The 15,364-nt window shown below is 41.0% G+C and overlaps 1 protein-coding gene across 4 annotated transcripts in view; it reads right to left on the bottom strand.

Annotated features, from left to right (window-relative positions):
• Nucleotides 1-2,158: 2,158 nt before the first annotated feature.
• Nucleotides 2,159-15,364, bottom strand: part of grik2 (glutamate receptor, ionotropic, kainate 2) — a 321,479-nt gene continuing 308,273 nt past the window's right edge. For 2 of the 4 annotated variants that reach the window (XM_034196514.1, XM_034196516.1), the window contains exon 18: nucleotides 3,882-4,135. In XM_034196514.1, coding sequence (XP_034052405.1) covers nucleotides 3,882-4,135 — 254 coding nt within the window. Of the gene's footprint in view, nucleotides 4,136-15,364 lie in introns of all 4 variants that reach the window. The other 2 variants (XM_034196515.1, XM_034196517.1) reach the window with 2 other exon arrangements.

The raw sequence follows: 15,364 nt of genomic DNA, 5'->3' as shown, positions 1-15,364 counted from the left end.
TGCGTTGTTTTTGTTTTTGGCAATGATATCAGAGAAGAAAGTCTGTCGGGCAAATTTCAATTCCAAATGATAAAGGCCAAGTCTCTCTTTATAGATTTCAAAGTGTACCTGGAGATTTGTTTTTCGCGAGTTAAGGTTGTGTGTACTTTTGCTATCTCTGTTAATAACACAAAGATGGGTTTATGTGGACCCCTCATGTATTAGGGGTTAGAGCTGCCGTAGACATTATCCTAGACTGAGGTCATTGTTTGTTGAAATATTATCTCTGTTAAGCTGCATTCACATTATAGGAAATTTGCTCTAAGCTTACGCCGATGAAAACAGCAAGTTACGTTTTTTTCTATGGCTACTCAAACGGTTCTCCTGATTGGTTTCCAGTTGAAAGGTCAGCGATAAACGAGGTCAAAGATGAAATAATATGAAGTCTGAGTGCAGCGCGGAGGGTAGCGCTTCACGACCAAGTCGGACGGCACCGCAGCAACGCTGTCTCCGTAGAAAAACAACGGCAACTTCAGTGCAGAGCAGTTTCCTGCTGATCATGTGAATGCAGGTTGAGAACTATTATTGGTTTAGAAATGGCAGCATCAGTGTCTACAATTAAGAGAGAAATGGAACATTAATAAGATTGCACCAGACCATTTTTTAACAGACTTTAAACCCATGTGAGTCTCGCAAGGGGGACCTTTATTATTACTATTATCTGTTAATGACTCGGGCAACAAGCTAATTATCTACGCTGTATACATCTAATTTAAACCCCACTTGGGGACTACCTGTGACCTTGATCTAATTATCCCACACACTGTCTATTATTATTATTATAGTCATTATATTATCCAGACCCCATGCCCTTATGAATTGCTAAAGAGTACTAATAGACTAACTAACAGATATCCCGCTTGGGGCCAATTCGTTACCCATTCATGATCCATAATATTACCTTGTAAATTGTCAGTTAAAACAATAAGAGACCCTGTTTCTTGAGAATGATTACTAACAAGGGTTCCATTTAATTACACACTAGCAATAGAAGACACCTATTTATTGACCTTATTTTCAAAAGCATGTCAAGAATTGTTGAAGGGATTAATAATTCTTAAAGTTACGTGCACAGCCATGTGTTTTCCGTCATTCTGGCTGATTAGAAGTGTGCTCTATTGGAACATGGCTGGAGAGATCAATAAAGATGTCATTTCCCTGCTAAGATGGAGAAAAGCTGGACGGGAGATGTCAGTTAAGCACAGATCGGCGTTGGCTAGCTGACAATATGTTGGACATTTGGAGCCTATTTACTTGTAGGACTTGATCAACCTGTTTGTCTGCATGTTACTATACATTATATAGTGGTTAAACTTATTGAGGCCCTTTCATGCTTTTTGTAGTTTACCCTCTCCTGCAGTGTGTTATTGTGTTTGTGTGCATGTGAATGGTCTGCAAAGGCTCACATCCCTATGTTCCCTCCAGAGGGAGTTTCTCTCCCACCCCCTGTAGGCTAAGGGGCAAGACCTCTCTGAGCAGTTGACCAATCACAACAGAGCCGGCCGGCTAACCAATCAGAGCAGACTGGGCTCTGGTTTCAGACAGAGGGTGATAAGAGGTGCTGCAGCACAGGCTCAGAGTAAATGCTTTTGCTTCCGTAAACTGATCACCAGAGTGATTTTGGAGAGATTATGTCCAGCCTGGCCAAAGTAACCCAGGGGTCGCCAAATCCGGCAGCCATGACACCAACTCAGCCAGATTTAGAATGCCCTCCTACCATTTCATTACACCATGAATCCAGATTAAAATGAATTGTTTTGCTTAAAGTAGAGGGAAATAGCTAACACCATTGTGATTTTGGTGAGATTGTGACCATCCCGGCCAAAGAAACGGAGGGGGTGCTAAATCCGGCAGCCATGACACCAGCTCTGCCAGATTAAGAAAGTCCCCAAGTTTAATGCAGATTCCGTAAGAAATACCTCAAACTCATTTTAATTGGACACACCCCTCCCAAATAAGGCCCAGCATGTATTCAATTATTAAATGGCCCACAGGGGCCTTTTAGTTTGCTATTTGTTAAGTGTATACATGTTTTCTAATTAACCTGCTGTCATGTTCACTCTGTTTTTGCCACACTTGATCCATGCGCTAATATATAATAAAGACACAGAAGAGGTGAAACTTGTGAATACTCTTTTATTTTCTTTACATTTGTGCATCAACTTCAAAGGGTAAACTGTGTGCACTCCGTTTTGTTTTCACAACAAGTTCAAAATTAGTTAAGTGTTCTTTATTAATTTTATTTTTTAAATACATATTTTTCCATTTCAAAACCATTTACACACAATTGCTCAGCACTGGATTCTAGCAGTCTATCAGTAATTGGGGGCGTAGATAACCATAAGCATCATCAGCAGTCTTCCTCCCTCTCCGTGTGTGTACACTAAGTATTTGCTCTAACCAGCAAATCATTACACTTCTTTCATGTGAAGTAAAAATATCTTTCTTTAAATATGATTCCTTTACATGATAAAAATACTTTCTGTTTTCTTCTTCTGCAAAACAACATGTCACTGATGCTTCCCAGAACTCTCTCACTAAAAGAACTAATTGGTGTGAATCTGCTCCATGGAGGATGTGTGCACTCTCGGTGGTGTTTGTGTGTGTGTTTGTGTGCATATATGTGTGTGTGTCTGTGTTGGCTCTGTCTAGTGTCTAGGAGAGGCTCCTGAACTCCCGGCCTGAAGGACCCCCCCCCCTCTCTGCGTTTGAATACACTCTTCATGGTGCGTTTGTTTTGATAAAAATCATTACAAAATGTTGATTCTCTTCGTACAAAAACACGTTTTCATAGAAATTGCATTTGCACAAGTAAATATGGAGCTTTACTGCCAAAGAACGAAATCAAAGCCACAGGAGTACAAAATGAAAGTGAAGACTTGACACAGAGCAAATGGTAGGAAACTGTGTGTACCCATACAGAGGTAAAGTGAGGTGTGTTCACGGCAGTAGTGAAAATTCAGTCCGTAGAGATAATAAATAAGGAGTCTCATAAATAAAACAATAAATACTTTGAATAAATAGAGTTTGTGTTTTTTTGTTTTGATTGCTATGAATTTAGACTTGGTGAGTTGTGCCCACCCCATTCCACGGTTCCTCCTTATTAACATTAAGAGTGTGTTCCTCCATAGGATCGTTTTTAAGTGACTACTGATACATCGGCAGCTCACTATATTGCCTCTACTCCATCCTCTGCTTGAACCTCCCAATATAACCCCCCCTCCCCTCCCCTACATTAAAGACTCAAAGGGTTAGTACTCTGAAACACAAATAAATGATATCACTTATTGCCTGATAGATGATATACAGTATATCCGTTTTGAAGTCGATCAATATCATATGTGACTGCGCAGTGCCTCTCTGTACATTTCGCTGCAGTCCGCCTTCATCTTCAGGGCTTCGGGTTTAATTCTAGAGAGCTGAACTTTTGAAAATAAACAATCCTGTACAAACTTTTCTCCTTAATCCCCCAGTAAGCATCTTTTATAAAATCATAATCTCTGAGATGCTCTAAATGCTGCTCCACCAGCCTCTTTAGCGAAAGACTGACTGAGCAGCAGCTAAATAAAATAGGTCCGATTATTTTCCTTTTTTAGGGGACCAGCTTTGTCCCAACTTAAATTGATATCCATACCTTCTCTCTCTGACTCCTGGGTTTCAACAATCCTGGCACCTGTAAGAGTACTGAGGTAACTCGCTGAAATTTCACCCAGGTTCAAGTTATTTCCACAGGAAATATTGTTAAATCTCTTATCCGTAGCTATTTATAAAGAAACATGTTGTCAATATACTCAAGCAAGCACCTCCGGAATAACCCAACTGTCCACCATTAAAAACCCCCCTTACCATTTACCCCCACCCTTTACCCCAGTGTCTCTGCAAACCTCCTCGCTGCAGGAGAGAGGGTGATAAAGTGATTGAGGATCCCATTTTAGGCCATGGTCTCTTTCCCTGGGAGTCTGCGGTCGTTGAAGGTGTGCATGTTGATGACCTCCTCTGTTTTCACCATGGCAGGGGGCTGGGGCTTGTGTTTGAGCCGGCGCTGGCACTTGAGGGAAACCCGCAGCTCGTCCACCATCGCACTGCAGAAGGACCTCTGCGTATGAAAAAGGAGAACAGAATGGGTTTCAGGCTGCTTCCCCGGTCCAAATATTATGGGCAAGTGAACAGGCCTGTTCTCCCTGAGGGCAGCCTCGTTTTGTAGCCCCCCCCCCCCCCCCCACCCACCACTGCAGCTTAGAACTGCCAAAGGGGAAAATTGTGAAATATACAGTGTATCAGGCTGGGAATGGAGGGAATGCTGGATGGGAACATGGTACGAGGAATGATGGAGGGAGGTGCAGGTCCATAGGCTGTGTAGTCGAGTGGAAGGTGTGAAGGAATTACTCCACAATAGTGTCAGAATACATCAGTAGTGAATCTGTGCTTGTTGCTGCACATGCAAGGCTTTTGATGCATACAGTGTGTGACATATTGCAAGATATTCTTCATTCCAACATCAAATGTTGTACTTGTTGGACATTGGACAATCTGTAATGTTTAATACATGTCAGTAGTATTTTGAATGTTTATGCATTTCATATTCTTTGGGCGGCTACTATCTGGGACACATTAGCAATAGCCAATGTGTCCCATAATATCTTTCCACAGTATCAGAACAATGTGAGGTTGTTTCTTTTATCTCAGAACTCAGCGTCAATATTGGAAAGTTCAGCAAAATTGCCTTCAATGAGTCTTTAGCCATGCTAGCTATATACATTTAGGTATGGCACCATCATCAGATCAGGACTTTTGTTTTGGTTCATTTTCTTTGGTTTGTGACCAAGTACGTGAAAAACTATTCCTATTAGCCTCAACTTTACTGGTGGACGACAAACTGTTGCTCTCTGCCAACAACAATCACATCCCACACATGAAGATATACAATCTTCAACATTACATTACATGTCACTTGTTAGACGCTTTTATCCAAAGCGACTTACATACTCAATACTGTGGGCAATCCCCACAGGAGCAATTTGGGGTGAAGTGTCTCAGGGACACAACGACATGCCGACTGCAGTGGGGTTTGAACCTGTGACTCCCTGATCCGAACACCAACGCACAGCCCACTGCGCCACACACCTCCAACATCAGGAGAATACGGCTCATTCTGACCCAGAAAGAGTCACAGGTTCAGGTTCAGGCTCTTGTAAACTCGCACCTTGAGTACTGAAACTCCCTCCTGGCTGGTCTGAGCTTATCCAGAATGCTGCAGCCCTCCTGGTCTACAACCTTCCTAAGTTCTCCCACACTACACTGCTCCTCAGCTCCCTTCACTGGTGACCAGTTGCTGCATGAATCCGCATCAATACACTGGAATTGGCCTACCATGGATCAGGTCCTTTCTACATCCAAGACATGGCTAAACCAAACACTCCAGAATGTGCACTTAGCTCTGCACTGGCCAATCACCTCACTGCGAGTGGGACCCAGGTACCACTCAACAAGAATGCACCTGTAGGTCTACCCGTCTTACGTTGGAGACTGAAAACCCACCTGTTACCACTGCACCAAGGCCAATAAAAACAGATGTCTCATTTCTGTATGTAGAATTGAATATGGTTTAGATTCTTGCTACTTTAAAGCTGTATTTTTCATTGTTCGTTGCACTTATTGTACGTTTCCATGGATAAAGCCTCAGCTAAATAAAATGTACTGAAATACTTTGTGCTGAGTGCTAATGAGCTAATGTAACATGGACAAAGAAGATATTGAACGTGGTATACAATGTACCTGCTAAGCATTGTCATTGTAAGCATAATAACATTGACATTAGCAATTAGCTTATTTGTAGTAAACGTATAATGCAAAGATTTTTAAGATAATTTATTCCTATACTAAAGGCAAATAGCAACCCACATGAAAAAAATGCAGCTATTGCAAATATAAAGTTCATAAAAAGTCCTGGTTGCAGGTAGAAAATAGCAAACAATGCAGGTTTTGTAATTGGACGTAAACTCTTGACTCAGAAATGCACATACCGCTCATTGTCAAATGTCAGTGTGTTCCAATTAACACAGGGTTCTTTTCTGCACACAGGAACACTCAGCAAGAGCCGCAGACATAATGAGGATTAGAGTGGAGCCTTTTTTCATCAAGGCAAAGCAGGACATTTTACCTTCTCACACCTTCACTTCACTCCTACCCTATTGTTTAAAAGAGCAAACTGACCAGGGCTGGAACCCCAGTGTAGGATTGATTGGTACAACTTAGTATGTGACCTATCAGAAACTACTTTGAATATCAATGCATACACACCTGACAGACGAACAAGGTTCCTCTTTTCATTGTGTGACAGTGCTGTCCTGAAATTGCATCTCTGTGTCATCATGTCTTGTAGTGTGGGCAAAGATAGTTTCCAAAAGCAAAAGAAAACCCCACAGGAATACAGCAAAGTCTACCTCCTGATGCTCTTTTCACTGATAAGGTCATAGTTAATGCTGTGATACTGCTGTTTGGAAGTACAGTAGGGTGCATTTAATATGACTGGAAATGATCACAACATTTAATTTCCAGAAACAATGCGTACTATTTAATATCCTTTCATCCATCCACCCGGATCTCTTTCCTACATAGACCTTCAATGCTGTCATTTTTCAAGGTCTGTTTTAAAACAAAATCTGCAAAACGACATATTGTAATGTGAAGCAAAATAACAATGACAATTCCACTGGATAATTAGCCATGGATTAAAGTTGATAAAGCTGGCAAGTAAACCAGTTGATACATACTAATCAGAATTATGCATCAACTGTTATTCTCTAGTGTTGAGTAAACTGAGTAATGAATCACTTCAGGGAGAATTAGCTACATCTCCAGTGGGGATAACACACACACTTATAATAACCTAACTTCATCATACAGTATACAGTACATGTGAATACAGATTTAAATGTAAATACTGCCGAGTGCAGCTTTATCCACATTCTGTGACTATCACCCAACATCTGGACACATTTCACCATACAGCCTGACTGGCAATGAATACGTAGTCAATTCAGAGATTCATATATAATTGAATGATCAATGTTTCCATATTCCGTGCAACCCGTTAAAGAGAAGCAGATTCTCAAATGGAATGTTGCAGCTGTGATGTTCAGACTGTGATCTCAATTCTCTCCAGGAACATGAAAATGAGACACATCTTCAAAATGCTTTCTGAGCGGGATGTGGTGATTGAATACTGAGAGAAATAACGGTCTGATGAATTGCGTCTGACAACGTGTTTTGCAAGAATATTTTCTATAGAGAGCATGACTGGATGTTTGGAGAATTAGGAGAAGTCCCTGGCCAGACGGTCGGTCTAGACTGTGACACTATGACTGTGTAAATAAAGCAAAATGAAATGTGTAAATAAAGCAAAGACGATACACAGAACTGTCTGATGTCAGCAAGGCTGCTTTGAAACTGGTAGTGAGTCCTATCCCGTATCAAACGTTCAGTGCATAGAGTGTGTGGCTGAGCAGCGTGAAAAACAATAGCAGCACTGGGGAGATAATGAGAGAAAGACAAAGAGCGGAGATTACATTGGGAAAAACCCTGGAGGAAAATGCAGCTTGATATTGGTAAAGTGAAAACAAATGAATATATAAAAAAAGAGGGACATGGTTTGTGTTTAAAACTATGCAGATTTTTGTATTAATGAATATTTACTCCTGTAGCATAAATGATGGAAGCGCAATTTGCTTATGCTGGAAGCTAAAGACACTTAGCTGTTTGTGTGTTTTAAATGTTGGTTTGTTGAAGTAGTTTTGTGTGTAAGAATACATTTAAAAAGATATGTTAACAGTACAAAATGTTCTACCAAATTGCTTCATGATGTGAATGTTTGGACATGGACCTGGGCGGACATTAGTTTTTTTGGCATGAGTTATTATCCCATCAGGCCCTGTGTTTATTACATTACCTGGTTTTGCTTAATTTGCTTTGAAGGCTGCAATAATGATTTTAGGTTTGAAAGTAAGACATGACAGTTTTAGCCGATCATGTTAAGTACCTTAACCTTTTTCATCATAAACCAGGGTTAGCAGGATACGTGCTCTTTGTGGGGTAGTGACTCACGTAAATATCCACTCAGGAACACGAGACGCCAGCTGAACTAAATCTATGCACAGACACAACCCCGGCAGGCATCTCCACATGTGCGTAAACACACTCTCAGTGAGCCTGGTGGGTTTTACAGGCCCATAGAACACCATCACTTATTGATGCACATTGTATGTCATCAGACTGAATATCCTTGTCGCTGCATGCTCAATTAAACTGCTGTTTCTTCACATCGTCTCCTCTTTTCCCATCAGCTACTGTGGCACACTGAGGGAAACAACATCAGCATCTGCTAATGGAACTGTCCTGCTCCTGCCAGGAGAGACACTGTGTGTGTGTGTGTGTGTGTGTGTGTGTGTGTGTGTGTGTGTGTGTGTGTGTGTGTGTGTGTGTGTGTGTGTGTGTGTGTGTGTGTGTGTGTGTGTGTGTGTGTGTGTGTGTGTGTGTGTGTGTGTGTGTGTGCTTCCAGTTAAAAGCTGTTTAATGTAGCTAACAAAGTGTTCAGTTTTTCAAAGCCATGATTAGTACTTGGGCCCAGTGTATACTTATCTTTATTATAGTAACATACCAATTAGAAGCAGACACAGTGGATGTGGTTGGTTGTGAGGTCTTCCAGTGTGTATACTAATCCCTCAGAGGCTAATTCAGGGATTTACCTAAAGGCCAGCCCTATCTCTGCAATTAATCTTCCTCTGACTATTGATGGTGACATTCATGGATAAAGCCAGAGTGGAAATGCAGTAGAACATTTACACTTTTTTGCAATTGATTCAGAACATCAGGAAATCTATACCACATTGATTCTAAGACAATAGTACACTTACAGTTGAAGCTATCGTGGGTATTAAGCGTCTTTGGGTTCAAGAAAAGCGCTATAGAAATAAAATGTATTATTATTATTACAAATACTCTTTAAATCCATACAGCAATAAATGAATAAAATGGTCTGGCAATAAAATACAAATCTGAATCCATTAAATCCTTTCATTCCACTGAAATGAAATGATTTTACAACATGCCTGTCAAATGACCTGATGCCTATCTGCACGCACTCTGCCAGGACAGTCTTACACTTCCACTAGCTACCTTAACATATGTGAAAACTAACAGCAGCCATGCAGCCAGCAGACATTGCTTCTGAGGGAAGATCAAGTAATGGGTTGTCAGTGTTGCCAACTTTTTCACTAGATTTAGCAACTTTGTAGCAAGTGTTTGTTGCTTTATTTGGAAGAGATTTGGCAACATTGGGCGGAGTTTTAAATCTATAGCTTCCTCTTGCTGTCTATCATCTCCCTAGCTTTAAACCTCCTGACTACTGGTGCTTTAGTTGCACCAATCAACATGCTGCTAACCAAGTGAAAAGTAGAATGGATTTTATTATGCTACGATTCACCAAAGTTTTGCACATGGTAAATCTAGCTGATAGTATAAACCAAAACAAATGAAATGTACCCACTATCAGGCCCCACTACACGCAGATCACGCAGACTGCGTGGGTCCTCATTTTGCGGAGGGAGCCTCATCTGATTCGCAAATGCACCCCAATTAGGCGTGCCGCAGTTTCGCTTGCTGCGAGGCTCCGGCGCTCGCAGTTCACTCGTAGCTCCACTACATGCGGAAACGACAATTGCAGTAACAATGTAACTGGTGTGACATAAAGGCAGTATTTTATATAACGTTTACCATAATATGTTTTGTTAAGACAACCTATTTGAATAAATCAAGGCTGAAGCTGTATTCATCTATGTTTCTTAGCAACCAATGACAACTCACATGCCACAAGTTAAATGTTGTCGGCCATTTTACATCAACTTGACCTTTTGATTATGACAAGAAATATCAGTCAAGACAAAAATGTAGGTCTCTGTGGACCTCACATTAGGTGAGGGTGCAGGTTCAGCCTGTTGCTACTCTGAAGCTACATCCCAATCTGCTTGGGAATCACACAAATCTGAACATGTCTCTCAGACATCAATTTCCATTCCAAAATACATATTCATCTCTTTCTCAGCCTTGCTTTGATTTCCATCAACCCTTAGAGATACAAATAACTGTATCTTTAACTGCTAAATGTTCACCGTCTAGTCACTAGATGACGGCGTACATTAGGTTTATTTTTTGCCTGCTGCTGCTTAAAAAACTGATAGATGAGATTTAAAATACGCCATAATCAAATCGTTTTGTGGATTTTCTTTCTGGAGTTACCAATGCATGGACATTTTTTTTATAATTACACTTAGTCAGTCAAACCCTTTTTAAGATAAAGTTCATTGGAACATTAAGAGTAACATTGGGGTGTTAAATAGGGGCCATTGTTTAATTTGAACAATAATTATCACATTTAGGTCTAACAATCATTTGTTGATGTTCAAATGCTACATTCAGCTCCTTTAAGTTGACTTTTGTAAAACCTCATATCAAACCTCCATCTCTGTGGTTTTTGCAGGCATCTTCTATATAGTGCTACTACTACTGTATGTTATGCCCTGCAGCTAACACAAGAAATGCCTACAAATGTTTGTCACAGTGTGACTGCTGATAATCTAAACCCCAACATGCTGGCTTTTCATAATATTGATTCCCCCCTGTAAAATTAAATGGCATTGTAGTTTTTCTTTTACCAGTAAAAGCTGTGTAGCTGCAGGCTTTGGGGAACACTGGTCCACTCCGCTGGCACTCAGTCGACACACTGCCATCATGGCTGCCTGCTGCTGGCAGCCTGGATTGATGGCTGCTGCTTAGGGTCATTGGATTAGAGTTTTTATGATGCTCAACAATCAGCCGCAGCAATATGGGATCGCTCAGAGGAAGGGGCCTGCCTGCTTTGAGGACAACGGAAGGGTCGTAAATCTAATGCTGAGAGCAGTCATCGAAAGAAAAATGTGCATTTAGTCGATGCCATTATTTACACAGGCCTGATCTGATACACTTAAATAATAGTTAATTAAACTGTGTATCATGAAGACATTACCGGGTACCAGTTGGTGTCATCTCATTCTATATGTCTTTTATAGCTGCAATAATCCAAAAGTCATTTATGGAAGTCCTGTTTAGAAGGTTAATTGTAATCTGGAAAATGTCTTTTCTAAATCCAGCATATAGGAGGTCTCACCTGTGAGAGTCAACTAAAGGGCTCTGGTTAGTTTGAATGGAGAAGGAACAGTTGTGAAGCTGTGATCAAATGGGATTGGGCGCGGTGCTGTAATCCTACATTTACTCTGTGTCGGCATAAATCTTTAATGATGCCACCCAGGGAAATTACATCTCCTTCAGCAGATCAGCACTTCATGACTTACACACAGATCCAACATCAAAGGCCAAGTCAGGGAGTGTCTGTCCAACATGTAGAGAAGCTAAACATGTAAACCCCGACCACCAGGCCAACGGTCGGCCAATGTCGGCTGTCCGTGAGCGTTGGTTGCCTTACTTACTTTGTGTCCTGCACCATTTCCAAAATCGACATTTGTTGGCTTCTTTAGCATCTTTAATAGATTTAGCACGTTTATTAGATTTATCATGTTGAATCACGCCAAAGCCATATCATGTTTGTTTATTGTGGGTTAGGGTTAGGGTTGTGGTGAGAAGGTTTGATGTAGAAATAACAACAGCCTGTTGAGCCACAGCCCTACGTTTCTGAATTTCCATTTTGAAGTACTACCTACCACCGCCTGCTGTTATGCAAGCAGAATCTACAGCGAGTTGATCATTACTGCGAAATAAACCTCGACAGGGTGAGCAGGAAATAAACTAGTCACCTAAGATGGAATTTGTAAACGTTGCATTCACAGAGTGATTTAAGCCTTCTGACCATTAAGGGACTAACAACGAATTGACCACAGCTGTTATTTAACTTACCAGACGTCTTTCTGCGGATCCATATGACAGAAGAATAAAATCGTCTGCTATACCTATAAGCAGTCTGCTTACAGAAATAATAGACTGCATTAAGTCAAAGCTGACCACAATGGATCAGAACAAGTATTCAACTAAACCGTGTCGAGTTATTTGCTATCAGACAGACGCAAAACCTACTTGCTGGTTGCCGTTGGCTGTAGTCTTTGTCATGTATTTAAGTACAACCTTTTGGCCCTGATGCAGGCGGCGTGAGGCGATCCAAAGTACCCCCAAGGCGGCACTTTTTTTAGTGCCCGTTTGGTTTGTCTTTGATGGTGTAGCATGTCTCGTTTTGCTTTTGCTTCCTGTCATGTACCTGTGATTAACTTCTAACTTTCTACAAACTATAATCTTTCTTTAATATTAACCATACCTTAGCTTTGTTTTGCAGAGATTATAGAAAGCTTGAATTGTTGAATAATGGCATTAATAGTGAAATAAACTGATTTGAAGAATTGTCCATTATTGACATACTTGTCTGGCCAAAGATACACAGAGGATCTTCTAGATTGTAGTGAATGAAGGCTGCATTACTTGGTCTCCTGCCTTTGGAGATGGATAGTCCCATTGGTCTGTTTTAACGCTGATATGAGACAAAGCTATAGCGTCCAGGAGGTTACAGCTATATATGTTTCTGCCTCTAAAGCAGCTCCTCCTCTGAGAAATCTTTAAAACTTACAAAAACTTGCCAAATAACTTAGACCAACCACCTGTAGACTCTTCCTCTGCGCACAGACATATCTACGCGTGCATGTGTGTGTGCATCTAAATGCATGCAGGCATGTTTGTGTGTGTTTGTGCTGGATTGATGAGATGGGTTCCTCACACACAGCTGGTGGTCCCCGCACCCCAAGAGCCAGGTTAGTCTGCAGCAGCCTCAGCAGCAGGCAGGAAGAGAGGAAAAAGCAGCAGCAGAAGGAGGAGCGGGAGGAGGAGGAGGGGAAGAAGGAAGCGGAGGAGGAGCTGAGGGAGGGGGGGGGCAGGAGAAGAGAAAAAGGAGGTAGAGGAGGAGGAGAGGGAGGAAGGGGACAACCATGGTAATCATGGAAATCTGACAGCATGGAGATGACAAAGAAATGCTCCATTGAAGGTCAATGAGGCATGACATTTAGTTGAACATAATGGAGTCCAAAATTAGCTCTCTAAAATATCTTACTTTGCTTAAATTACAAAGAATAACTTTTAAAACATTTTTTAAACATCTTTTGAGAAGGAAACAATATCTGTCTCCTTCGCCTTGACTGTGCTCTTCCTTTGATACCAGGCATTACGGAGCAGAGGTTAATATTTCCATCTATCCAAACATAACGTGAAAACGTGAAAGCCACCTTACGCACTTAATGTAAACTTAACTTTGTACATACAAAAAAACAGTTTGAGAAATCCTCTTGTTTGCCATCTTACCCACAACCAGCTAAGATTGATTTGGATTTCATACTTGGAGGTGCAAGGTGTGTTTAGGCTAGGAAGAGGAAACTACACTGAACAAAAATATAAATGCAACACTTAACTACAAGAAATAGTAGGTGTCCAAACTTTAAATAAAGTTTCTTGCCACAGATCCATCAGTATCCTTTGGCGAAATGATCATAAGTATCTCCCAGTACACTCAATTTGTGATCATTCTTCCAGACATCATATCTCCGCCTGGCTCAGGTGACACTATCATCTCTGTAATGTTTATTTACAAGAACATGTCATTAAATATAACAGGATGTTAGGCTATATGCATTTACAAAAGAAATGTATTGACTGGGAGCAAACTGTTAATTTCAACTGAAACCAAAGATGGAGTTAAAATGTTTCTTAGTAGCCTGGACAATAGATGTTGACCTCACAGGCCAGCACCAGATGATCAATCTCCACCGGCTAACAGTCCCTCACAATTTACAAAATGTTGATTGAATTTTCAAGGAATTATTGTAAAATGAATTGATAAACTGAACATATTTTCTAAATCTGAATGGTTAATTATCACCTACATGACATCGAACCAAAATGTTTTGACAAAAAAACAATTACAGTTAAAATGAAAACCGCTGTGTTTTTCGCTAACCTCCATAAATACATTTCTATTATATTTCTCATATGTTGTTAGCAGGCAAGCTTGCCACCCAGACTGCAGGAGTCATCTAAATCTTGGTTTTCTGGGTAAACAACATACAACATGTTGACAGCGTTGGCTTTGAAGGAGCTAAGCTAGCGCCTATAAAGCTACTTCAGCTAGCTAGCTACACTGATAAATGCAACACTTTTGTTTTTGCTCCCATTTTTCATGAGATGAACTCAAAGATCTAAAACATTTTCTATATACACAAAATAACCATTTCTCTCAAATATTGTTCAGAAATCTGAAAAAATCTGTGATAGTGAGCACTTCTCCTTTGCCGAGATAATCCATCCCACCTCACAGGTGTGGCATATCAAGATGCTGATTAGACAGCATGATTATTGCACAGGTGTGCCTTAGGCTGGTCACAATAAAAGGCCATTGTTGTGCCATTCATCCACGACCATCACCTCATGTTGCAGCATGATAATGCACGGCCCCATGTTGCAAGGATCTGTACACAATTCCTGGAGGCTGAAAACATCCCAGTTCTTGCATGGCCAGCATAGTCACCGGACATGCCACCCATTGAGCATGTTTGGGATGCTCTGGATCGGCGTATACGACAGCGTGTTCCAGTTCCTGCCAATATCCAGCAACTTGGCACAGCCATTGAAGAGGAGTGGACCAACATTCCACAGGCCACAATCAACAACCTGATCAACTCTATGCGAAGGAGATGTGTTGCACTGCGTGAGGCAAATGGTGGTCACACCAGATACTGACTGGTTTTCGGACCCCCCCAACAAAGCAAAACTGCACGTTTCAGAGTGGCCTTTTATTGTGGCCAGCCTAAGGCACACCTGTGCAATAATCATGCTGTCTAATCAGCATCTTGATATGCCACACCTGTGAGGTGGGATGGATTATCTCGGCAAAGGAGAAGTGCTCACTATCACAGATTTTTTCAGATTTCTGAACAATATTTGAGAGAAATGGTTATTTTGTGTATATAGAAAATGTTTTAGATCTTTGAGTTCATCTCATGAAAAATGGGAGCAAAAACAAAAGTGTTGCATTTATCAGTGTAGCTAGCTAGCTGAAGTAGCTTTATAGGCGCTAGCTTAGCTCCTTCAAAGCCAACGCTGTCAACATGTTGTATGTTGTTTACCCAGAAAACCAAGATTTAGATGACTCCTGCAGTCTGGGTGGCAAGCTTGCCTGCTAACAACATATGAGAAATATAATAGAAATGTATTTATGGAGGTTAGCGAAAAACACAGCGGTTTTCAT

Source organism: Gymnodraco acuticeps, unplaced genomic scaffold (genome assembly GCF_902827175.1).
Source record: "Gymnodraco acuticeps unplaced genomic scaffold, fGymAcu1.1, whole genome shotgun sequence".
In the NCBI taxonomy this organism is placed as follows: Eukaryota; Metazoa; Chordata; class Actinopteri; order Perciformes; family Bathydraconidae; genus Gymnodraco; species Gymnodraco acuticeps.
The sequence above is the reverse complement of the archived record's forward strand: the minus strand, read 5'-3'. Positions and strand labels throughout refer to the sequence as shown.